Below are 27,157 nucleotides of genomic sequence, written 5' to 3' on the forward strand. Positions count from 1 at the left end.
ATTCTGACACAAAGAATAATTTTACTATCATGAGCAGAAAAGAGTCAGTATAGTAGGCCTTAGGCTGCTTTCTTTGAAAAGGCCTACTTGCCAAGTTTTGCTCTTGGCTTGTATCTGGAAACTTAGCTTCTCTCTATTTCCTAACTAATAAGTGTCATTCACTGTGCCCAGACCCTTTGTACAAATGATATGGTTTATGCTGAACATTGGTTTTCCTTCTGAGTCTGGAGTTTTGGTATGTGCTAGGCAGAGGGTATCTACGTGACCAGCCGTTAAAGACTGAATGTTCGTGTCTCCCCCAAATGTACAAATGATATGGTTTATGCTGAACTCCTAACCCCTAATGTGATGGTATTAGGAGGTGTGGCCTTTGGATGGCCGTTAGGTCATCAGGGTGGAGCTCTCATGAATGGGATTAACGCCCTTATAAAAGAGACCTCAGAGAGCTCTCTCATTCTTTTCCTTTCTGCCACGTGAGAATACAAGAAGAAGCTGACAGTCTGCAACCCAGAAGAGGTCCTGATTATGTCTCACCGGGACTTAAACACACTGGCCTTATCTCAGACTTCAGGTTCCCAGAACTGTGAGAACTAAGTTTATGTTGTTTATAAGCTGCCCAATCTATGGCACTTGTTCTAGCAACCCGAGCTGACTAACAAGCCTCAGTAAAACCCTTGGGGGTTGAACATCTGATGGATTTCTCTGGGCAGAAATACCACATACATTCTATTGTATTTTTGTATGACTGGATAAAAGAGCACACACAATTGTGTCCCCTCTTGGAAGAGAGAGAGTAGAAAAGAACATATAAATGGATTTCTCCAGACTCTGCCTGTGTCTTTTTCCCTTGCTAATCCTGTCATGTAACTTTTCACTATAATAAACCTTAGCTGAGTTCCATGAGTGCCTCTATCAGAGTGCCAAAATTATGTGTGGCTTTGGAGACCTCATAAAACATATCATAGATTCTAAATTTAAGCAGATAGCCTTTAAAATTTAATTAGCTTATATTTAACTATTTTGTACAGAAGTCAACTTACTAGTTATCTTGAGGCATATTTAAAAATGTTAATTTTTTATAATACGGAAAAGCATATAAGGAACCATTGTTAAAAACTTTCTGCAGATATTTTTCAGTGCTTGTCAATGCACATGCATTTTTATACAGTTAAGCCTTATTTTGTATCCTATTTTTGATTTATCATTATGCAGTAAGCATAAGCTCATTTATACACATGTTGAGTTTAAAACACAGTGACTTCTAAAAGTAAAGATAGGGAACAATAAAATACCATGAGTCTGTAAATTATGTTGATATATGACAATAATTATAAAGCAAATATTAAGTGAAAACATTAGAGAAAATAAACTATAAACATTGAATACAGTTAAGAAAATTAAATCATATAGTTATAACAAACTTTATATACTGTATTACATTATTGCTTTGATTCTCAAAATAAATTTGTAAGGTGGTTATGTTATTCTTATTTTATAAATCAGGAAAGTAAGATCTAGAAAAATAAATGACTTATTACAAATAAATATGTTGCCAGGCAGGACTTGAACCATGTTTGTTTTCTTTTTTAAATTCCAAATTCAGTGCTATTTAGTCAGCCCAAATGCCTTTCTATGCAGAGTCAAAAAATTGGAAATGGTTTTAAAGTTACATAAAACAGTTAAATATTCACTAGGTTCTTATTTTTTCTCTTTTAAACTGTTTATATTCACAGCAATGATAATTCCAAAAGTTGTATTTGGTATACTACCAAATCTTTTATAGAGTGTAATCTTTCTTAAGAGGGGTAATTAAAGGGGGTAATTATGAATAAAAGAGGCTTATTAAGGAGTGTTAAATGCATTTGGTAAATATTGGGGGAAATGGATAAAAGAAAAAGGCAATGGTCTCAAGAGCAGGAGGCTTGCATCCTTACCAGAGGAGCTGCTGACATTATGTTACAGCAGGATTCAGCTGCTCTGGGAAGGCAAGTAGCCAGACTCTCCCTGCAGGGACAAGACTGTCAATTGCTATACAAACAAATCTTCAAAGATGAAATAAAACCCTCTCAGTGTCTATTGGAACATTGTTTAGAAACAAATCAAATATTTAGAGAATCAACTGGAATAGCTTATCAGCTTTGGCCTAGGAGGAATCATAATTAGCATAAGAGAATGTCAGACTGGCTCCAAAGGAAGTGAAGGGGATGAGCACTCTGAAGTTTGCCCTTCTACTGCGTCAGTCAAAAGAGGACCATGTGAATAATTGATGGTGACTTTCAACAACTGCCCACTGGCCCCATCACAGAAAAGCCAAACTGAGAAGCAGCACCTTTACTTTCGCCTGGTCAGCAAAGAAACAAGGGGCAGTATTTGGATTCTCAAGAAAGGAAACTCCCCGGGAATATCAACTCTGGCTTTTTGGAATATTCTGATATGGCCAGACTCTGGATCAGATATGATGCATCAGACAGAAGCAGAAGGAAGAGAAAGGCAGGTGAACATGCTCCATAATCTCTGAGTGTAGTAGTTGAAGACTGAGCCGAATCCAACAGACAAGGAGTCAGTCTCTGTCACTTACTAAGCTGCATGACCTTGGGATACATTAGTTCACCTCCCTGAGGGTTAATTTGCTCACCTTCAAAATAAGAACAAAAATGGCTATTTCATAGGCATTGTTAAATGGAATAACATATAGAGTATAATTTGTACAGTGCCTGGGATTTAGTAAGTATTAATAAATAGTATCCAATATTATATTATTATAGTATTACTTATTAGGCTTCAAAGTAAATTACTTATTAAAACTAAGATTAAACTTTAAAAACGATGTTTAAATTGATTTCTTTCTACAAACTGCGTTTATTCTTCAAATGATGGGAGCTGTAATCTGAATAATATTGTGAGATTTGTAAAATGATGATAAATTATCTTATGGTATTAGTTATATAGAGCAGCAATGTGACTATGTGGCGTTTATAATATAACAGCAAAGGTGAAAGGAAACACAGCCAAATTTAGCCGGTGTATCAGTGTGCCCCATCCCTGGTATAAAACAGGCTATCAAAGGAAGTACTTTATTTTGCAAGTGGTTTATTCTTATAGGAGAACTTAGCCTGAGTCTACTGGTTTCATCACAGTGCATAGATTTTAACTGCTTGGCTATCCAATGAATACCATCAGTTTTATGGCCCATAAAAGCAGGTCTGGCTTAATGAGCATTCATATCTATGCACCTGCTTAAAATTACATCGCTGGTCCTACATAAAGTGAATATGTACCCCACAAATGAAAGTAGGCCAACATATCTATATTGCTGTGACATCATTATTGGTTATCTTCACTGAAATAAAATAAAGAGCTTTTAATTATTAATTTTAAGCCTATAAAAATTCTACTTACAGTAAATAAAGGAACAGGAAGCAATTTTATCAAGGCATCATTGGGAAAAAGAACCAGAATTGAGTTAATTATTAGCCCATTAAGCCCAATATTGAGTCAACTGCCATATAGAAATCCAAATGCAATTTTTATAAGCTCCTAACATTCATTCATTATTCTCTAAAAGTTTAAAAGTTCTTCTGTTTCATTTAACCTTTTAAATCCAGGTATTCTTTGGTTTAAAAAATAAAATAAGACAACATTATTTGCCTGGTATATGATCACACATCCTACAAAGTTTAACTGAAGTTCATTTGCAGTGTCCTTGGCAGACCAAGGATTGAAATAGTATGGAAAAAGAACAATCATTATTTTTCCTAAAATTATTATTATAAGAACATCTTTTATTGAAATACTACTTTTCTCTTGGAAACATATATGTCTAAACAGTTTTGTGATTCCACAGGGCAAGATTAGTCCTCCTGGGTCAGATTAATTTGGAGGGAGTCGTAAATAAATACAATCATTTAAATAGTTTAGAGACAATTCAACTTTGTACCACTTTATGATTTTTAATATTATTATAAAAACATTCAGAGATTAAATATGAGGAGTCATATTATGTTAGGACAATGATCACCCTTTTGTAATCAACAAGCAATAAAATACAAAATTCACCCAAATGAGTATACAATTTAACAGCAAATTTATATGAAAGGAACACTGCGATTCCTTTTAGTACAAATCAATAGCTATTCTTTTCATGGAGAAAAGACAATTTAATATTACTCATATGCCAAACATATTCATAAAACACTTATTTCAGATAGAGAGACTATTAAGTAGTTTATATGTATTGCACTGAATTCCTCTTTATTCCCAAACTTATGTTCCTACTCCAGTGTTTACAGTATCTGTTAATGTTACTGCTATCCTCTCATTTCCTAAATTTAAAACCTCAGAATATTCTTTCTCTCCTTGCCCAGGTGCTGTGCATTCAGGCCGTGAACAGTTCACATGTTTCTACAGTGATGCAGACTGCAACATATTTCTGCTTAACATACTCAGTAAAATACCCATTGCACTCTCATCACTTAAAAGGAAGAAAGTATGATCCAGAGAGGTGGCCTTACTAAAGGTTCCACAGAAACTTACTGAAACAACTCAGACCAGAATCATGATTGGTTGATCCTCAGATCATTGGTTTTTCCACTATCCTTCTGTTTCTGTTGATTTTACTTTCACAACATTTTTCACATCTGTTCCCTTCATTTCAACGACCTCTTCCTTAGATCTGGCTCTTATTGCTCTTGCCAATAATGTTCTAACTGGTGTCTCTAAACTTCATTCTTTGCAGTTCAGCTACACGCTACTACTGCTAGCTTTATGCTTCTGAGACAGTTCTTACCACACTCAACACTCTGCTCCAAATTTTCAAAGACCACCTTTTACAAAATCGTGTCTAAATGCCTTAGTGCAATGATCTGACTGTGTCCTCTAAAATTTGTAAGTTGAAATTCTAACCCCCAAAGTTGATGATACTAGGAGGTGGGACTTTTGGGAGGTGCTTAGGTCATGAGGGGGAAACCTTCAGGAATGGGATTAATATTCTTCTAAAAGAGACCCCAGAGAGCTCCCTCACCCCTTCCAGGACACAGTGTGAAGTCACCACCTATGAACCAGAAAGAGGGCCCTCACCAGAATGAGACCATGCTGGCAGATGGTCTCTTGATCTTACTTCCCAGCTTCCAAAACTGCAAGAAATTAATTTCTGTTGTTGTAAGCTACTCAGTCTGTGGTATTTTATTATAGCATGCCCAATGATCTAAGGCAGTTGGCTTGGCATTTGTGGTCTTCTGTGATCCACCCAAATAAAATCCCTGCCCACTTATGCATTCATTCAGTCAGACAGATATTCATGGAGTTCCTATTGCATACCAGACATTTTGCCAGGTAATGCTAAAAGGACTAAGATACAGTCTGGTCTTATTCATCAAGGAGCTCATTGTTTAATAGCTTTCTTTAATTACATATGCAAAGAAAAGTGTTCTACAGGATCAAATCTGATTGTTTCACAGATCTTGTCAGACAACATTTGGAAAAATCTAGACAAATATATGCACTATAAGCATTTGTTTTGTATTGATTCCTAATTTACATAGGATGGAATCAGATTCAATAAATATTTTAGTGATCTTTCAAATACTTAACTATCGAAGTTCAAGTAGTATATATATATATATATATATATATATATATATATATATATATATATATTTACTTGAATTTCAATACATATATATATCTTATGTTCTTGCTAAACCACACAGATCAATAAATACCATTTAAATAGAAAGAGAGATTAAAATTCAATGATAGCTTACCAGGAAATAGAACGCTGTCTGTGTTTCTTTGGTTCCGGCCTATCGTGACAGTGGTAAGATTCACTGTTGGTTTCTTAAGGGTATGGGGTTTCTTCAGCAATGATTTTCCTGGCTTCTGAGACTTGACAACATTTGCAAGAGTGCTAGACAACGATTGATTTATATACCAAGTCAAATTAGAAATGGCAACTCGAGTTTTTATTTCAATCAATGATTCCACAAATTCTGTCAGACCTTTCTGAAGCTGAATATTTGGTAGGGAACCATTTATCCACTTAGGGATGGTAGCATTCAGTTTTGATATACGTGTAGAAGTGTTATGACACATCGTTAAAGCTTCATAGAGAGTTTTGTTAAGTAAAGAGAAGTTAATTGAAAGATGGATGGATTTTGCTTCCAATGCCTTAAATCTAGAATTTAATATCTGCAGTTGAAGAGCCTGGTCTCTCTCATTTGTGGCCATACTGCCTTCTTTTAGTGAAACATAATAAGGTATGAGTGCCTTGGTCACTTTAGATTCAATGTCTTGCAACCGGGTTTCAAAATTTTTGGAACTCATTGTAGCTGAGAGTATTTTTTCTTCCAAATGACTCATATTTTCCTGGGATTTTATCACTTGGGAAGTGGTTTCATTGACCATTTGATAAATCTTTTGAAAGTCGAACTGACTTAGTTTTTCATCTTTAGGCATAGCAGCAAGGGCCTTGGCAACTTGCAAAACAAAGCTATATCTCTGATTGTCATTGACCAAAAATTGAATAGACTCATTCAAATGTTGGAATTGGGTAATAAATGCCAAAATAGTTTCCATATTTTTGGTACATTTATGATGAACCCCGGGATTATACTTTATTTCACTTAATGTCTCCTTTAACATGTAGTTATCTTGAATGAAATCAATGGCATTATTTATGATAGTCATTGTCTTATTTAGGCCATCTTCCATTTCTAAGGCAGACTCATTGATACGTCTGTCTAAGGCTTCACTACGACTCTGTGCTTCATTTCTAAGTAAGTTGTGTCTTTTTGTAAGTTCTTTGATAAGAAAATTTAGACGGTTGACATTACTAGTTAGATTTTCCACTTTTTTCCTTGTAACTACTGCTTCTTTTGTTTGTTCATATGTCATAGTCTCTCTAAGTGATGCTCCCTGCTCAAGCAAGGGTTGAAGGATCTCCATATCGTAAGTCAAATCATTTAGTTGCTCATTCATTTTATCCATCTTATTGTCCATGGGAAAAAGAACCTCAGCCAATGTTTGGTTTAAAACTTGTAAATTCTCTTCTGTGTCTTTAATTTGAAATTTAAAATAATTTCTGGACTTGGACAGCATGTTTTCACATTCACTCCTGAAAGATTCTTTCTCCATTTCCAACTCGATGGTGAGATTGTTAATTTTGCTGTCTTGGATATGCAAATCATCAAATATTTGCATCATCATCAAACCCTGTTTCTTTATATTCTCATTTAGAGTAGACAGATACTCAGTGACATTATTGCTAACTGATTCAGCACCTGTAAAACTCTTCTGATCTGATACTTGTTCAGTTGATAAAAGCTGCTCACGCACTTCCTTCATTTTAGAAAGAGTCTTATTGAGGGATCCATAATACAGTATGTTTCTTGAGTGTTCCCGTTCTAGCATACCTTCTAAATGTGTCTGCTTTGCTTCTAGTTCTTTAATAGGCTTCTCATATGTAAAAATCATTTCTTGCCTTAAATTCACAATGCGATTTTTTAGATCTAGTATATCAGTCAAAGTGGGCCTATTTTCCTGCATCACAAGAGACTTTTGCTGGACTGCTATTGAAACCACAGATTCATTAACTTGTCGAATTATTTGTTTGGTGTTTTCAAGGTCTTCTGAAAGTCTTGATACAGTCTTGAAGAGCTGTGCTACAGTCTCTTGCATGTCATTTTGGAAAATTTTAAATTGTTGTCTTACTGTGTCCTTTACCAGATCATTAATGCTTTTGGATTTTAGACCTGGAGAAAGAAATAATAAATAATAAATGCCACATGTTTTTAATTATGTAAACTTTAGATAGCTCTAAGAAGATAAAATGTTTGAGACCAAACACTAATAAGATGTAATAACAAAAATACTTCTTGACTACATTTACCTATGAAAAAATTTAAATTACCATAGTTTGCAGAAGACAATCACCTTCTTAACTGAAAAGTTTGAGGGGAGACATTAATTGTGGTATAGAACATGCTAGAACCATAAACTAAGCTTCTCTGGACAAAAGATATGAAGGAACTACTACTGACTTCAGTTAACAGACCTTTGTATGCAATGATTCTAGGCCTAGTCTTAGTCATATATGAAAATAAATGGCTTTGGGCTTTCTGCCTTAGTAAATAATACTTGATGTTATCTCATGATTGTGTTATTAGGTTTCTAGTAATTAGGTTTCAGAGCTTGTGTTTTGTGCTTATAAAACCTAATACATTGACTACAGAAAACAAATTTAATGAGGAACAAATTTAATTTCAAATGAGGAACAATATGAAATAATAGTCACAAAATTCAACAACAGTTTATAATAACAATAACATAATAATAAGAGCTTTGGGGAATCCCAAAACTAAGTCAAATGAAAACAGGAATTGAAGCTACACCTTGATTAATATCACATGACATTAATTCTTAACAAAAAGAGGAGAGGAAACTTGTCACTAATGAAGGACATACTAGTATCCCCAGCGTTAGAAATCATAGATTGATTGTAAACCAGAATTGTGGACAGCTCTAAAAGTGGCACTAAAAAAAAGGAGCAGGGGGCTGGAACTATCCATAACTATTTAGAATAGAAAATGGATATTTAAAAATGTAAAAGCAAAAAACCTGTTGCATACAAAAACAGAAAATAGGAAATAATAAAACACGTTTGATGCATATTTATAGTACATATGAAGCACATATAAATGGAATATATGTTCATGCAAATCCAAAATATAACCAATGACTATAATGTAAAATATAGGCAACATAATACAAAGCATTTTAAACAATAAGACTTGTACAATGGGGAATTGTGAAATGAGCTACGGCTATTATGAAGCCTATTCAAGAAAGATGATTATAAAACAAAAAATATATAGTCTCTACAAGTATCTATTTTGTAAGCAAGTTTCTAAAAGTATTTATGATGCATGAAAGATTTACAGAAAAAGCATCGGGGAAAGAGCAATTATATCAAATAGAATTATGTATTGCTTGAGCATCTTGATTTATTTAATCTGGTACTAAGACAAAGCTGTAAATGCTCTTTATATGGATAAATATTTCCCTGAAAATCCGAGACTCTAAAAATCAATGTTGCTAGTTGATCTTACAGTGTAGGATTTCCAGAGTAAAAAACTTTATCTTATATTTCCAAATATAGTGAAAAGGGAAATAAATTTAAAAGTCCAAAATATTATAAGTAAGCGAAAATCAATTCTTATGTAACAGAAAAAAAACGAAAACGTGAAGTATAGAATGGTAATCAATGACAACACCAAAGTACTAAAGAAAAGGCTAAATTAATTAGTAAAGATTAAATAGCTATAATTAAGATAAATTATACTGAAACAGTCCTAGCTTTTGTATTTGAATAATCACACCTGAAAGTTTTTAAAGTATTTTTATTTTCTAAATTTTACTTAGCATTTAACCAGTCACCCATTTATACAATAAATCTTTATTGAGTACATTCTATATGCTACACAGACAATGACATCTGGAAAATTAGATTTCTGATATTAAAAATACAATATGTTAGCTTCATTGGGTGTAAGTGCTTCTCAATAGCAAAGTTATTTTTATTGCACTTTCTGTAGGATCATTTAGTTATTTCCTGTTAGTTAATATTTTCTTTAATTCTCATGACAACTTGATGAAATAAAATTAAATATTTAAGGTTAGAAATCAAATTTTCTTGGAAGTTATAATGTTATAATTTTGGCTTTAAAATGTTTTTCAAGATTGAAAAGGTAAAATAAAACTTAAGTGTAATTGAATTAATTATGGACAATAATAATAGGTGCTTAATTTCAGCAAGTGAAAAACTACATGATCTGAAAGTCCAAATAAAAATGATAGTAGGTGGCGGCCGGTTGGCTCAATGGTTGGAGCACAGTGCTCATTACACCAAAGTTGCCAGTTCGATTCCCACATAGGCCAGTGGGCTGCACTCTCTACAGCTAGATTGGGGGGGGGGGGGAATTGACCTATAGCTGAACTGCGCCCTCCTAGATTGAAAGCAACGACTTGACATGGAGCTAATGGGTCCTGGAAAAACACACTATTCCCCAATAAATTTTTTTTTTTTTCAATGATGGTAGGTAAAACTACATAAATAGTAAAGTTCAGTATGGAATCTCGATCAGAGTAGTTAGGGAAAAAAAGTAAACAATGAAAATTAGGAGACACTTTAGCTGTTATACTTTAAAATATAATGGAAAAATATGTTGGGTAAAGGGTAAAAACCACAGCAGTGTCTGAAAAGAAATCAGATTATTAGCTTAAAAACTTGTTTCAGGATAAGAAGCTTTTAAGATAGCATTTCTATAATTTGTGACTAAGAAACACCTGTGCAAAAATCTGATTTTGCAAAAATATATCAAAGTGCTTTATGTCAACATCTGAATGGACACATCATTTTAACTCTATTTGATTCTGTTTCATATGACTCATATGCTTCTACTTTCTAAAAAAGATGATACAGTATTTGGTGATTTAACAGATAATTTGATATCAAACATCTTAACATGTCCCTTTTGTAGTTTTGAATGTATGGCCTATTCAGATACCATAATGTTCAGATACCTCTTGAGTTGGGGCATTTGATTTTGAACACTTTCTATGGCTGTTAGCTGATAAAGCAGTGTTTCTCAACTCAGATGCAGAGTAAGCGAGTGAAGAGGTTGTGGTTTTGCTAGTCAAGCACAGTACCTGGGAGAGTGAGTTTAGTTTTGTTGCCTATACAAACATTCCTTAACTATTTGCCCTCTGGTTCTTATAATTGATTGTGCTCAGTACACAATCAATGCCTCCTAATGTGGGGGAGGGGGGTGAGAATTTTGTGATTGTTGTTGTAATGAGTGTATGTTTTTTCCTGTGTTGGTGCCAGAATTTTTGTTAGTAGGTTTACAAAAAGCAGTTGATAAGCCTAATTCTCTGAGGTTATAATAAGCAATTTTCACTAAACAATTTCATTATGGTGGTTACTGTCAATTATATACTATTTCTATTTGACATATTTCTCATGCTGTCAGAATACATTAGACAGGAAAATATTTTCCTCTCTCATGCTTGCCTTCAGTGAGTTTTGGCCATAGGGGACGTGACAAAAATGTATGACATGGTCTTTCTTTCAGTGACTTAATAGCACAAATATTTATATGATTAAAAAAATAATCATGATTGCTGCTGTACCAGTAGGTGATATGGAAATGGAAACTCCACCTTTTTATCTCTTTTACCTATGAACCACAGGCAAAAAATAGGAAAAGAAAATAACTTGTGAGTGATAGAAATGTACAGTGAGTATTTTTTAATTTGTAAAACAAAGTGGAAGAGACCAGTAATCCTGAAACTTGGAAACATACAATAAAGCCAATGGGCTGAGACACTCTTAGTAAGTACTTCCCTAGAATATTCATGCCCTACCTGAAGCCCCTTTGGCTAATTAACTCCTCCTGATTCATCACTTAGCAGTTGAGATGGTTTCTCTTCAGAGTAGCCTTCCCTGGTCATTTTAGACTGGATTCGTTGAAACTATCAAATAGTCTCATTGTACCCTGTGCATAGCACTACCACAGCAACTATAGCTGTTTCAAATTATTTCAGAAATTGAATGATTTAAAAATATCTTAGTCAAAAGATATATATATGTATATATATATATATATATATATATATATATATATATCTGTCATATATATATATATATATATATATATATATATATATATCTTAGTCACAGATATATATATATATGTTTATATATATGTGAGAGGCAGAATAACGCTGCCCTGCCCAAGATGTCCACACCCAAATTCCACAAACCTGGGACAATGTTACCTTACATGGCAAAAGGGCCTTGGCAGATGTGATTAAGGTTAAGAACTTTGAGATGAGATTATCCAGGTGAGTACAGTGTAATCATATGAGTCCTTGAACAGGAAGAGGAAGGCAGAAGAGTGGGTCTGAAAGATGACCTGAGGACTCAACAGCTATTCTGACTTTTGAAGATGGAGGGAAAAGGCCATGAGCCAAGAAGTGCAGGGCCTCTGGAAGGTGGGAAGAAGCCTCACTTTATAGCCACCAAGAAAATGGGGCCTCAGGCCTACAACTTCAAGAAAATTAATACTGACAAAAATTTGAATCGGCAGGACATAGATTACCCTGTAGAGCCTCCAGAAAGAAACACAGCATGCTTCTTTAAGAGCACAAAATTCAAGTGAAGCTGATTCACATTTATAAAGAAAATACTATTTCTCTGACCTGAGATATTTTAGGATATATTTTATTGATTATGCTCTAGAAGCTAGATAATTTCTGGGATAGTAATGCACTTTAGATTAATCACCAATGTTTTCATCAATATCATTGAGAAACCATGAGTCTAGCTATCTTGTTAATCATCCCCTAACCTCATTTTATCCTGAACTGGAAACCACAATGGAAGTAAATTAAGTGTGGCTCATTTTAACTATAAAGAAATATGAGTTAGACTCACTAGGTGCATAATGTCAATAAATCAGATGAACCATTCAAAGATTTGACTATATAGTAAAAATATGTAGGTGTTTCAAATTATTTCAGAAATGGAACGATTTAAAAATATCTTAGTCAAAAGATACCTGTCTTAGACTTATATACCACCAAAGCTAAAACAAATATACACCAAAGTGATATGAGAAAAGATAAATGAGTGCTTTGCCTTTTGTCTTAACTGAATGAATAATTTATTTTCCTTTACTTTTACCTTTTAGAAAAGATTGAAATTCCTTGCCTTTATCTTCATTGATTTTTCCTTCAAGGGAGGAGTACGTGTTCCTTACGTCAGTCACAGCCAAAGAAATATTGTCAATGTTCTTCTGCAGAAGGGACAGTTTCATTGCCTGGTGGTTCATCTGGTCAGTCATTTTTTGTATCACTGCTGTATGAAGAAGAAGAGAAAATTAGAAACATTTAAAAATACATATATAAAACTTCTCAAATTTCATGATAGGTTTAATGGTAATTTAAATAAACCATGTTTGTACTATATATTTGAAAATATAGACTATATGCATTTATCAAATAGCAACCTGAATTTTACACAATTTAGGGGTAGAAATTTGTAAAAAAAAAGTATTATAATATCTTAGATTTAGAAAATGTCTTAACTATGGCCAGAATTGTCTATATGTCTTAACGTCAAGGAGTTATTGTTATACTCTCAATAGATGAAGAAACTGAGGGTCAGGAAACCAAAATAACTTGCTTGAGGTTACAGAGATAATGCCTCATCTTCTGCTTTCAAATCCAATACTCTAGCATTAAATATGTGTGGCTGTATACTTATATGTATGTAGATGTATCTAAATTCTGAGAATTTTATTCTTCATTGAGGTATTGTTCAATGAGAGATAAAGAGATTCCAAATTCAGTTTAAATCACTTTATATAGCAATGATACTTTCCATGCCTTTATACACGCACTTCAATAATTCAAGGAGGATTTTATGAAGATACTGAATGTTAATCCCATAAAAAAAAAATTAGACTGCAGTTTCTAAGATATATTCACCTGCATTCTTAAAGAGATTCCCCTTAAGTCATCATTTCTGAATTTGAGTGCCTGATGTTGTATGACTAGATCTATGCCAAACATACTGAAAAGATGTTTTTATCAGTGACCAACCTTATGTTTCTAAGAGATAAAGTTAAGCCTAAAAGAAATGGTAAAGTACTGTGGTTAGAAAGACCAGAAAATATGTGACAGGACAACTTTGGATCAACCAGAGACTCTTGTTGATTCCAAGTCACAGTTCTTTTCCTTAGTCAGTGATCAACACCCCTTAGCGATTTCTCATCAACCAATGGAAGAGAGCTTCCTTAGCTCCCTTAATCAAGTTTCTTCCATGTCAAGATTCTTCCAGGAATGCACTCTTCGAAGAACAAAAGTTTGATTTTACTTTAGGGACCTGTGGTTTCCTTCCAACCCCGTTATAACAGCATTTTTGTTCGCCTGTGTCTGCACACAGTGATTCAATAATTACACATGGTCCCTTCAGGCTGGGCACCTGCGGCGCATCCACAGTTTCTCCCAACATGCAGCACCAATAGAAAACGGTTCAGAGGTACGTTAATATTTCATCAAACATTTGACAGCGATGTGATTTCTTTTCGGAAGGTGTCATACACAGTGTTGAAAATAATTGGGTTAGGGATGACAGTAATTATAATCTGCGACCTGGGTCACCGCAGTCTTGGGGCTGCTGTTGCCGCTGCTGCTCTGCTGTTCCTCTGCCGACAGCTTCGTGACTCTCAGACTGGTGGGTGTGTATCAAGGGCTGCTGTTCCTGGGCTAGACGGAAGTAAAAAGAGAGGAGGAGTTAAAATTGGGACTGCCTCATTTTTTTTCCAGTCCTGAGCAACAATGTAGCTGACGTTCATTTTCCAGCATCCTGACGCATGGGGGTCCGCAACGGTTGCACAGTCAGCTGCTTGCCACCACCCACCGCACAATGTGCTACCATGTCGTTCTTGGCGGCAGCGCAGGACTCTAATTGTGTATGAAAAAAATAAAAGTATTCAAGTCTCCTTTTAGGGGAAAATGGGTGGTCGTTTGGGGAAAGTGTAAACCTGCAGGCGTAAACTGCCTGCATAATTAAGGGGACTTGAAAATCAGCTGTGTTAAATGCTATAGAGTTTTATACGTGGGCAGCCACAAAGGCTGCTTGTTTAACAATGTAATTTCCAAATGGTGCCTACTTGGAAAGAAGAGAGAGCTACAGGTTCCTTACTGAAATAATATGTTTAAGTAGTAGTGCCACTTAAATGAATTTTCCCCAGATTTTTAAGAAATACACGGACTCAAAACATAAGGACTACAAATGAAAGTAAACTATTACAGGACACATCTCCCTTAAGGGGATCAACCTGTAAAATCAGTGAAATTTCAGAAAAATCGAAATGCTTATAAAATAAACCTACTGTACTAAAGAATCGCTTCTCATTTCCCATGAATCAAATAATATTTTAAATAGCAATATAATTCTTCGTTGGGGAAAACAATCTAAAGCAAGATATTGAACATATTAAGTAATGTATGTCTGTAATTTTCAGACTTCTAATGAACAAATTTATTCATTGAAGTCTGCATATCAAACATGAGAAAACAAGTGTTTGGTTCTCCCATGTGAAAAGATGTACCAGTGAAACTGAACCTCTGGCACATGTTAATTATGCTCCCTAAGGCATTTGTGGCTGTGACAATAGTACTAAAGCATCTCTACTCCGTAGAAAGCATAATATATATGGCACTAATCTGAGTTAGTCTCTATTGTTAGACTGATTTTTGTGTTGCTTTTCTTCAGAGCATTGGGCTAAATTAATGAATTTCCATTCATATCCAAGGATTTTGTTTTGATTTTGCCCACCACCCCCCAACTGTATTATAGAAAGTCCTGCATAATTGTTGATTTATTTGGTTAAAGAAGACAATCTGCACCTTGGGGAAAAGTGCACTTATTTGGGGGCTATGGTAGGTGATGGAAAACGTTAATTTTCTGCTAAGTCCTAGCAATAAAATTCTTATAGTCTAAATTCAAATTAATTCATACAAATATATCTATTAAATAATTGCATGATTTTTTTAAAATCAAGATTCCTCCTTAGATGATCTAATAAAGCATTTTTCTGGCAGCTAAAATCTGTCTACCCAAGAGGGTAACTATAGAGTAAAGCAATGGTTCTCAGATCAAGCTCCTTCAATCAGCAGTATCAGTGTCACTGGGGATTCTAACAATGCAACTTCTAGGCCCCTCCCTAGTCCTGCTAATTTACAAAATGCTGACGTGCAGCAGTAATGTGTGTTGTTGAACAAGCTTTCCGGGTGATCCCAATGTACACTCAGTGTGAGAACCCCTGGAGTAGAGCATCAAGATGAATTTTCCTTAACAACTTCCCATCTCCCTACCTTCCCTGTTCCTCTTAACAGTGGTGGAGCATCCAGGATACAGACTTTTAAGTATTTACAGCAAAAGGAACAGGTGGGTCTTTTCATTTTCTTAGCGCTTACCTTTCTGAGATAGATCATAGGAAAACAAAAACAGCTGATGCTTTGAAAGGCACACCACAACTTGATAGGCAGTGGAGACCTTGTTAGGAAACAATACATTACAGTAAAAACAAAGTATATTGTTTTGTGGCATACAGACAAGGTTGCTATTCAAATTTCCTCTTCTCTCATGAACTCTGAACACATATGATATTGTTTAAAAACATTTATTTAAGATAGTGGACAATACCATTCTAGCATTGTTATGACACATGGTCCCTGAAGGGCTACTACTAAGCATAAAAGCATGTGACGAGTGTGGCAGCCGCCTTCCCAGCAATCAAATCTAGAGCCCACTGACAATTTTAGAATGTTTCAGAAAGAAAAGTCCCTTTCTACTGAAAACCGAAGCTATTACTCCCAGCTCCCATCTATCAACATTCCGTATACCCCACTTACTTCCAAGGTTGTGTTTACTCAGTGTGCACCAATGTGGCCTACCAATTATTAAAATATTGAAGTACAGCCATATCTGTTGGAAAATATGTAAAGTGTAATAAGTGATATAATTATGAAATTATAATATTAACTTATTCCAAGTTAGTAATAAAGAATATGTCTTATAGGATACATGATGAATGGAATTCCTATTATAAAACATCTGGAAATGTTTTTCAGACCAACACTGATGGTTCTTCAGACCAACATAATATGATGGGATCATATTATGCTCTACACATACATTATTTTTTTAATTACAGTCTCTTACACTGATGATTGAATTCCCCACCACTGCTAATGGCCTTTATTGTAATATTCATTCGTTGTAAATATGTATGCTGATACCATCTTATTTTTCAAAGGAAGCCTGTTTAAAGTCAAAAAGCAAAATAATAGTCACGTGAATGTTAGGCCACAGCAGGTTACCGAGTGTTATCAGCCTTGCCACCAGAAAATCCTTAGAATCTCAGTTGAAACAAATGGCTCCATTAGGACATAAAAAAGGCAGAATAATTCATGTCATATGTATATATATTCTTTAAAACTGAATTTTATTCATAGACACAATATTATTTCAAATAACAGAACTGGAACAAAAATAGAGTAGTTTTGTTTGTTTTTACATAGGGCCATGTCTAATGATAATTTATTTAAAAATTAAGATTTCTGATATTTTAGTAAGGCATGCTTCTATAGCATATAGTCACGAAAAAAGTTAAGATATTTGGTCAGATCTCCATTTACTCATCATGTAAAACCAACATAAAAATAAGGGGAAAAGTTAAAGGACAGCTTCTGACACTTTAGGGGGCTACAATAGCTACCAATTTAGGAAGCTCTGAAAAAGATAACTGTACTAATATTTTGATTACATGTTAACAGATTCAAAGGGAAAATGAAACTCCTGTCCTTGCTGGAATCAGTTGCTTATTCTTCAGATGTTTTATGCTTTTAATTGTTATTGTAAAATTAACATTAGAATATACCTTTTAGCTGACATTTTGCTCCACTGAATCCAGGACAGCACTTCCATTCCAATGAGGTAACGATTTTATGCTGCATTCTATAAACCGGATTTGATGTCCTCTGAGATCTAGAGAGGAGAGCCATTGGGGGGAATGGATTATTTGTCTCACATTAAATTATCAGCTAGAATAACTAATGGTAAGTGTTTGGGATGATTCCTTAAATATAATAAGCATTCAGTTAATGTTATCTCTTATTATCATCATCATTATTACCTTTATCATCAATATTATTGTCAAACTTAGAATTAAATATATTATAAAATGTATTAAGGACCATATTATTTAGTATTTTAAATTTATACCTCTCATTATATTTTCTAAAGATGCTCTATCTTTTCCCTTGATAATGCTTCTCACTAAACAGATGTTAAAACTTATTTTAATTCAAATTTTTAAATAGTTTATGGGGATAATCTATTTTATTTCAATTCTTATTATTTCTTATATCATTATAGTTAAAAAGATCTGTTCTCCTCCAGAGCAACATCAAATACCTTAAAACAAATTGGATATTAGTGATCTAATTGAAATTATAACAACAATTATGATTTTCAATCTGAGCTTTCTCATTTCTCAAGTTTTTAAATCATACTATTTATTATTCCTCTCTTCTAGTATTTCTTTGTGGGGAGGGAGAGAGATATCTAACATGAGAAAATATTATTTCTTAGAAGAAACAATAGAAGGGAAATGAAAAACTACAACATTTCAACAATCATTATAAATAGTAAATGGTACTAAATCACAGTCTCTACATATGTAAATGTAAATCATAAATACAATGTTGCCATATTGGTTTTATCCCTATGTTTTCAATAGTTTCAACATTTAGCTAATATTTATGAAATGGGAATATATTGTGTTATTTAATTCTCATATTACTCCTGTGAGGAAAGTACTATTATTATCCTGATCTTCTATTGAGGAACCCAAGCAACAGAAAAAATGAAATAACTCGCTCAAAATGCCATATCTAAAAGTGACTGAGCTGGGGTTTTAGTCCATGCTGTGTGTGTTAGCCTCTCCTATATCCCCTCTATGACCTAGAGTTTGTCACGTGTGACTATGTGGAGACAAGAGTAGTCACTTCCATGGTTAAACCCTGATTATGTAGAGGAAATGCATCATAACAGATTAGGCTTTTGGAGACTTGGGTTTTAGTTTCTGCCATAACTTGATGGGTAATTCAAAATGTGTGAGGTTATTCCTCAATTTTAAGATGAGCTATAAGATTCCTTTCATCTCTAAAAGTAGGCTAATCATTTATCTGTGTTTATTTTGGTAAATTATAATCAGTAAATATATAACTGTCCAGTGAAACGTCATCTCTAGTCCAGTAAGTAAAGTAGTTTGGAAAAGGACTCTTTCGAGTTTATAAGGGTGAACTCAAGTAGATAGTTACATTATTGTTGGAATCAACATCCCTGCTTTGGGAAACTGGATTTCTGATGTATGTGGCTCAGACATAATAAACAAAAAAGTCACAAACATTGCATTCCGTACTGAAACAGTGAATGAATGGAGAGACCCATTCAAAGGTAGAGAAAGATAAGGGATGAAAGAGATACGTATTTCCAGTTTGTTTAAAGAGGAAAAAAAAGCTCACCTTGAGCTCAGAAGGACAGTATGACATGGGTTACTGTGGTAATATTTTCATTACTAAAAATGAACAATGCATTCTTTGTATCTCTTGTCGACAAGGAAATTGTCACAATGGGAGTAAATGCTGAAAGCAGAACTGGAGCTCAGGTTTGCCCACATCCCTAAGATGTGCTTAGCTCTCTGGACCATGAACCTTAGCTATTCCTCAAGGGACTAAGAAACACCTTGATTTTATGTATTCTTACTGCACACAGTTCCAGATTGCCAATGTGTCACATTCATTGCCTGAGTTATTTGTATGATAATTTGCATAACATTAGCCATCATGACCTGAATAACAATTTTAGTTTTTACTGCAGGTTCTTCTGAAATACCCCCAGCTGAGCTACTGTGACTGTATGAATACAGAGAATTGATCAGTTACTCAGTCTCACATTTTAGGACAATTACATAGACATTTTTGTAAAAAATTAAGACTAAATAATATGCGTCATTAGAATAAACACAAGAAGAAAGGTCCCACTTAGCTGCTTTACCGTGTATAATTGCCATTGATGGCTTGCCAAGTTGTGGACTTCTCTCTAACCTAGCATGAAAGGGAAATTATCAATAAATCTTTAAATCTGTGTATGAACTTCATAAGGAAATAAAGGACAGATTATTGATCAGGTTATAGAGTAAAAGTAATAATAGTGGTCAGAATAGAAAGAAACAAGCATGAGAATTAACATTGATGACTTACAAAGTACCAGGTACTAGGCTAAGTATAACACTGCATTATCTGACATATTCTGAAAATACCCATATGAGGCAAGTGTTATCAGTATCTGCATTTTATAATACTCAAGAGCATACATCTGGTTTAACGTGATGACCCTACCCTGACCCTACTATACATAATGTCTAGACGATTCACTTTCTCTATACATTCAAGGCTATATACATGAATATGGTACAAGAAGTCACTATTTTCAAGAAAGTTTACATACCTTTGAGGACAGAATCCACTGTTCCAGCCACAGAGCCCTCTCCCACTTGGAAGGTAAGTGACTTGGTTGTCCAGTATCACCGTGGGAGATAATCTGGTATGTACATAAGCACACCAATTCCTAAGGAAGAAATCACTTTTGTTAGGAAAAAAACATTGTCAAAGAATTATTTCATCAAAATTATTTTCATAGGCCTATATTTACTGCCAGTACTATAGATCGGATACCTTGAAAAAATGATATTTAGCTTTAAAATATCTAAAGATGAGAAAGAACATATTTGTTACTCTACTGCTATACTCCAGAAAGTAAAGGGACACTGCAAGATCAAAGTAAATTAAGGATAAATCAGAACTAAAATCAGAACCTCTATTATTTAGATGTAAACTAAGTCAAAATCCAAGATTGCCCTTAGAGCAAATACCAATATTAGTACTGAAACTGGACATTCAGACCTAAGTTCATTACTTCTATAGAACGATGGGCAGTAAGACAGAAGTAAATAAATAAATGATGTAAAGATCAAAAGGAGAAAAAAATAACTTATTAGAAGAAGATGATATGACTGTAAATAAAGAAATTATGAAATAGTCTATATGCAAATGATTATAATTAAAACAAAAGTTCAACAATATAGTTGGTATTAATATATAATTTTTATAATAAAAAAGTATAGCCTCATGGTTAAGATCAGTTATATTTCAATGTACCAACAATACATTCAAGAAATACACTTTTTATGGAGTGACTGGTGAGCTCAGTTGGTTAGAGTGCAGTGCGCTTAACCACAAGGTTGCCAGTTTGATCCCCACATTGGCCACTGTGAGCTGTGTTCTTCATGACTAGATTGAAACAACTACTTGACTTGGAGCTGATGCGTCCTGGAAAAACACACTTAAAATAAATAAAAGCTTAAAAAACAAATTAGAGGAAGAAATATACTATTTACAATAGCAAAAATAGTTTTATTCTTGTTAAATCCAACAAAATGTGTAACATTTAATATATAAAAATTGTAAGCTTTATTGAAAAGACTGAAAGAAAATCCAGTACCTTATGTTCAGTGATGGGAAGAGCCAATGTAAATATATCAGTTCTCTCAATTTAATCTAAATATGCAATGCATTTTAAATCAAACCTTAGCTTGATACAAGTTTAAGAAGAATCCCGTTCTATAATTTTTTTTCTATGAAACTAACACTATAAATTTCAGAAATTTCTGGCTCTGGATATAAGAGAGCACCAGATTTACCTTCCTTTGGTAAAAACTATAAAGCTGGACAAGATATGTAAAGCAACAGTTTTCAGATGTTGGACCACAGACAATGCAGTTATATGATTCCTGAAAGAAAGGAAATGCATGCATGATGTGAACTCCACATTTGATCTAGTTTTTTGCCTGGGAACAATTTTCAAATTGCATCACAGAGGAGTAGACCCCCAAAAAGAGAGAGCACTGGATGAAGGAAACTGAGTGTAGGGCTGCTGAGGTGATTAGTGTATGTGGGAAAAGTTCATGAAACAAGGGGGTTGGACAGAGCTGTCATTTTAAAAATCAGCATCAGGGCCCCCTTGAATCTTGGGCTGAATACTCGGTTGTGCTTGCAAAGGCTGGAAGAGAACAAGTTATGTGTATAAACAAGTTCAACATGAGCTGAACTGAGATCCCAGGTATCCCCAGCAGTGCAGAATTCTGACCACTCAAGAAGGAAGGTCTTACTAAAACACACCTCAGTATAAGAAAAAAAAAAAAAGTTACAAAATATCATTGAAAGAAATTAAAGGCAACCTAAGTAAATGAAAAGTGTTCATCGACTGGAAAACTTAATAGTTTTAAGATGGCAATAGTCCCCAAATTGATTTGCAGCTTCATCACAATCCAAATCAAAATCCCAGATGGCTTTTTTTGCAGAAATTTAAAATTTACATGGAAATGCAAGTAACTGAGAATAGCCAAAGCAATACTAGAAAAATAAAACGGAAACTCCATACTCACACTGTCTAATTTCAAATCTTACTATAAAGCTGCAGTAATTAAGACTGTATTTGACTTGCATAAGGATAGAGATATAGATCAATGGGATAGAATTCAGAGTCTAGAAAGAAGCCTTTACATTTACAATTAATTGACTTTTGACAGGGTGCCAAGCAATTCAATGGGGAAAGAATATTCTTTTCAACAAATGATAGTATGACAAATGGATAGCCATATGCAAACAAATGAAGCTGGACCCCTATCTAATACCAGATATAAAAATTTACTCAAAAATGGATCAAAGACTTAAAAGGAAGAGCTAAAACTATAAAACTCTTAGAGGAAAGCATAGGCATATAACTGTATGACCTGGGATTATCATGTCAGAAGAATAAGGCAAGAAAGAGATATAAGGTCATGCATACTGGAAATTAATAAGCAAAAGTATGTATATATTTGCAGAAAACATAAGTGTTATATGGAAGATCATAATGAATCTACCAAAAAAAAAAAGCTGTTAGAGATAACAAGTGAATTTATCAAGGTTGTAAAATATAAGGCCAATATACAAAAACATCAATTGTTTTTCTATGTAACAACTAAAATACTTAAATATATAAAGTTCAAGAATGTTCTTGTGAAGACACCAGGAGTAATTTGAAGACAGGCTACAGATCAGGAGAAGATACCTGACACACACATATTAGCATCCATAATATATACTTGTATCAAATTCTTACCAATAATTAAGAAAAATAGAATAGAAAAATGGACAAACTATTTAAACAAGTATTTTATATGAGGAAACGCCAATGGCCATGCAACATATAAAAAAATGTCAATTCTGTTAGTATCAAGAAAATGCAAATTAAGATTTTAATGGAATAATACCTTAACTTAAGCAAACATTGAGAATTTGACAATCTCAGTTGGTTAGAGGATATAGAGAATTGAAATCTCCAATGTACTACTGGTGAAAGTATAAAATGGTACAACTACTTTGAAAAACAATTTGGTAATCCCATGTAAAAATAAATATCCATATACTCACTACCCAGTGGTTACACTTCTGGATATATATATATATATATATATATATATATATATATATATATACTTTTGAGAAACCATTGCACATGTGTACTAAGAATCATGTACCTGAATATTTATAGCAGCAAACATTATTCATAATTATCAAAAACCGAAAATAACTCAAATGTCCATCTACCATAAAATGAAGAAATATAGTCTGAAACACTTATGCAATGGATATTATTCACTGGTAATATTATCCAATAACCCAAATTTAATTTATAACAAACTTGGGATGCAAGGAAGTTACAGAAGAAATATGGTATGATGCTTTTTTTCTTATATAAAGCTTAAAAATAAGAGTTAATGATAACCTTGTTTAGTGATACATGTATAAGGTCTGACAATTAAGTTTGCGAACTCATCCTAGAAAAAGTACTACATACCTCATTGCTGAATATCACTATGGTCACCTTCGAAATACTCCCCTTGGGAAGCAGTGCACTAATGCCAGCGCCCAGTCCACCCTTCAAAGCAATTTTGGAACTCTTTCTGGAATGGCTGTCAGAGCCATCATTGTATTACCCTTGATGTCTTCCAAATGTCTTCCTTTCAATACTTCCTTTATCTTCAGGTAAAGAAAGAAGTCATTGGGGGCCAGATCAGGTGAGTAGGGAGGGTGTTCCAGTGCAGTTATTTGTTTACTGGCTAAAAACTCCCTCACAGACAGTGCCGTGTGAGCTGGTGCATTGTTGTGATGCAAGAGTCATAAATTGTTAGCAAAAAGTTTAGGTCATCTAACTTTTTCACGCAGCATTTTCAGCACTTCCAAATAGTAAACTTGGTTAATTGTCCAGATGGTACAAATTCATAATGAATAATACCTCTGATATCAAAAAAGTTTAGCAACATCGTTGCAACAAGTTCATGAACTTAACTGTCAGACCTCATATATATGGTAATATTATACTTAATAATGCATATATTTTGTATGTATCAAATATAGCACAATTTAAAATGTGATTAAGAATAACAAATAAATCCTGTCTTACAGAAAGATTCAGCAAACTTGCTGTTTTGATCTCTATGTCTTATCAATTAAACTATATTGTATGCATAATTTTCCTCAAGCCAGTTCCTAAAAACTTTGTTTATATCCAGCCATGTGTGCTTATTCTCTTCAACATATAAGGTAGCATAGGAATATGATTCAATCACACTCCAACAAAGTTGAGATACTTTAACAGCATCAAAGTCATTTGCCACAAAAATGTCATGATCAGACAAAACCAGCCTTTATTATAATACCTATTTTTAGATATTTTGCTGGAAGCCATCCAAAATGATAAAGATATTTAAAAATATTTCTTACCTCAAGAAAGTTTAAATTGAAAATATACATTAATGCTACAAATGAGTTGTAGGGAATGGAGGAAGAATTAAATGTTTACTATTAAATAAGTGCTGACACAGAAAACATTATTTGTAATTGTATAAAAGTAAATTATTAACCATAAATCCTATGAAATAAAAATAAATTATCTAACACAAATCAGTGACACCTAGTGACTGTAGAAGTCTGAAAAATTTTTGTCTTATGCTTAACATGTGACATAAATTACTTCTCTAATTCTTAAAAATATACAGTAGAATTTATAGACACTATTTAGGAAAAGAAGGAGCAGCCTCTTGCCTGGTTGCAAGACCAGTTATTTTATCATAAAATAGCCTATACCAAACTATACAAAGTCCTCAATAGCTATAGGTTGAATTAATTATTGGATTGTATCTGGGGTTTTTTCCTCCTTACTTTTCTATTTCTATGATTTTATTTTTCTATTGTGAATATGTATCTTGTTACATTTAATTTATATTCCTTCCTCTCATCTGTGACTGAGATTTTTTTTTCCTCCTGGAGGGGCAGAGATGACTTTCAGAATATAATATTAAAGGGAATGTTACATGACTGAAATCAAACCACTGCAAGTTCAAATTATTATGAGATGTATGCCTCTGAATCAGTAGAATGTAAGAAATCTATTCTGCTTAAAAATAAAAAAAATAATAATTAAAGCAAAAATCAACTTGAATGTTAAAGACCAAAGAGAAAATACATTTTTCCCCAGAGTAGAGCCACTGAGGTTAGTAATCATCTGCTTTGGAATATTTAGGCTTCTTAGGACCAAATGTTCTTCTACAAATAAAGCTGACTCAGTCATGCATCCTTCTAAGGCAGATAAACTGAGCACCATATAGCTTAGCAAAGCTCTTTTGAATAAGAAGTTTATAAATTCTGTTCCATAAAGATATGAAAAAAACACTTTGGCACATTTTGTTAAGGCATGGTGGTACTTGCAAAATTAATGTGAAACAAAGAACTGGCAAAAGCAAGAAATAAAAATAAGGAAGATTTGAAATTAAGAGGACTACATAAAGGAATATATTTTTTTTAAAGTTAATTAGATTTCTCAAGCAAATCCACTGATTATCCTAATTACAGGAATGACTAACTTCAATAGAAGCACAGTTAAATTCTACGTCACATGAATATTGGCTGAATCATTATGGAGGGTCAAATATGAGGCAGGAAAAGAAAAGTACCACCATCCCTACATATTCTGGGTTTTTTGGGGGGGAAAAGATAGCTAGCTAGCTAGATACATAGATATAGGTATTATTTGTGAAAATAAATCACAATGCCACCTGCAGAGATCTTTTAAAATCCTAAATAGTAAAACAATCTCATTACTGAAATAGTTGAGTAGGCCAAAAAGCAAATTATCAGATTGCTCATGGCCCAGCCGTCTTTGATCCAGTATAAATTGGAAGGACTATTCACAGCCAAAGAGCCCCTGGTGTGACTTCTAATTAGGTTTCTGCTATGATGAAATAAACTCGTGAAGGGTTGTTAAAAATATAAATATAATTTGAAAAACAAATTATATCCAAAAATATAAGTTTAAAAATAGAAAATTAAGCATGGTAAAATGGTGACGGGCAATATAAAGACAAATGTAATGATTCCAGGTGAGCATTTTGCTTAAATCTAAAAAATCCTCTGTACCTTTCCAGTCTGATTTGGTGGATGGAGAGCAATCACTTTGAAGTCTTTAGCTTTCCATGGGGTCGTAACCTTCCAAACAGCCGACTGCACTTGGGATTCTCTTTAAGGGCAATAACATTGTTGCTTTTGTGCAGCAACATATACTGAAAAAAGCTTATATTGATTCTTTGGATTTTCCAAGCTAATAGGTAAAAGGTTTGTTCTAGGGAAAAGCAGACATCTCTGGTTACTTAGAAACAGGAGCCTATCTTGCAGGACACACAAAATAGAAAGTAGAAAAATGATTCTGTTTTAACTTATACAATCTGAAGTCCTGTAGATAATGAACTAAGAGAAGAATAATAAATACACAACCTACTGTCCCTTTTGATTGAAACATTTTAGAAACTCAGTCTTGTAGGGAGTTAGAGAAAAGACTAAGTTTAAAAAGAAAATTTCATTAATTGGTCATTTGCCATTTGAAATGTACCTCGACCAAACCATGGCCCAATCATATACATTCTTATCCTGAACTTAGAGTGGACCGAAGCAACAAAGAATTTATTTAAATAATGACAAATATTTTCCTTAAGAAATAAAAGATAACAATCTAAGAATTTACATTGTTCATTTATACTAGTATACTAGTCTTTAGAACTCAGATTAATAAATTTTGCTATCCTATTGGTAAAAAACTGAATGTTGAAACATTTATATTGATAATCTGTGGCTTGAACTGACATAACAGCATGAAAATACCAGGTCCTGAAGATATTCATTTCAAATCAAGGTAAACGAACAAAATCTCCATCATACACTAGTCAATAGTATGTAATTTTCTTTTGGAAGTTGGAAAAGACTTTGTGTTTAGGAAGATTTTAAAAATGAAGGACATTAATGACTGTTTCCTGTCATCCCCTTATTGGGATGAATTTAGAGATTCTCAGAGGATCAAGAGGAAAAT

General features: G+C 33.7%; 1 protein-coding gene across 2 annotated transcripts in view; it reads right to left on the reverse strand.

Moving 5' to 3' along the window:
* Positions 1-27,157, reverse strand: part of MMRN1 (multimerin 1) — a 50,934-nt gene that overhangs the window by 12,867 nt on the left and 10,910 nt on the right. The window contains exons 2-6 of one of the 2 annotated variants that reach the window (XM_019741076.2): positions 20,144-20,263; positions 17,511-17,617; positions 14,215-14,328; positions 12,743-12,916; positions 5,763-7,748 (exon numbers count right to left, since the gene is read on the reverse strand). In XM_019741076.2, coding sequence (XP_019596635.2) covers positions 5,763-7,748; positions 12,743-12,916; positions 14,215-14,328; positions 17,511-17,617; positions 20,144-20,263 — 2,501 coding nt within the window. The remainder of the gene's footprint in view (positions 1-5,762; positions 7,749-12,742; positions 12,917-14,214; positions 14,329-17,510; positions 17,618-20,143; positions 20,264-27,157) is intronic. The other variant, XM_019741077.2, reaches the window with a different exon arrangement.

Source organism: Rhinolophus sinicus, linkage group LG02 (assembly GCF_036562045.2).
Source record: "Rhinolophus sinicus isolate RSC01 linkage group LG02, ASM3656204v1, whole genome shotgun sequence".
NCBI classification, from domain to species: Eukaryota; Metazoa; Chordata; class Mammalia; order Chiroptera; family Rhinolophidae; genus Rhinolophus; species Rhinolophus sinicus.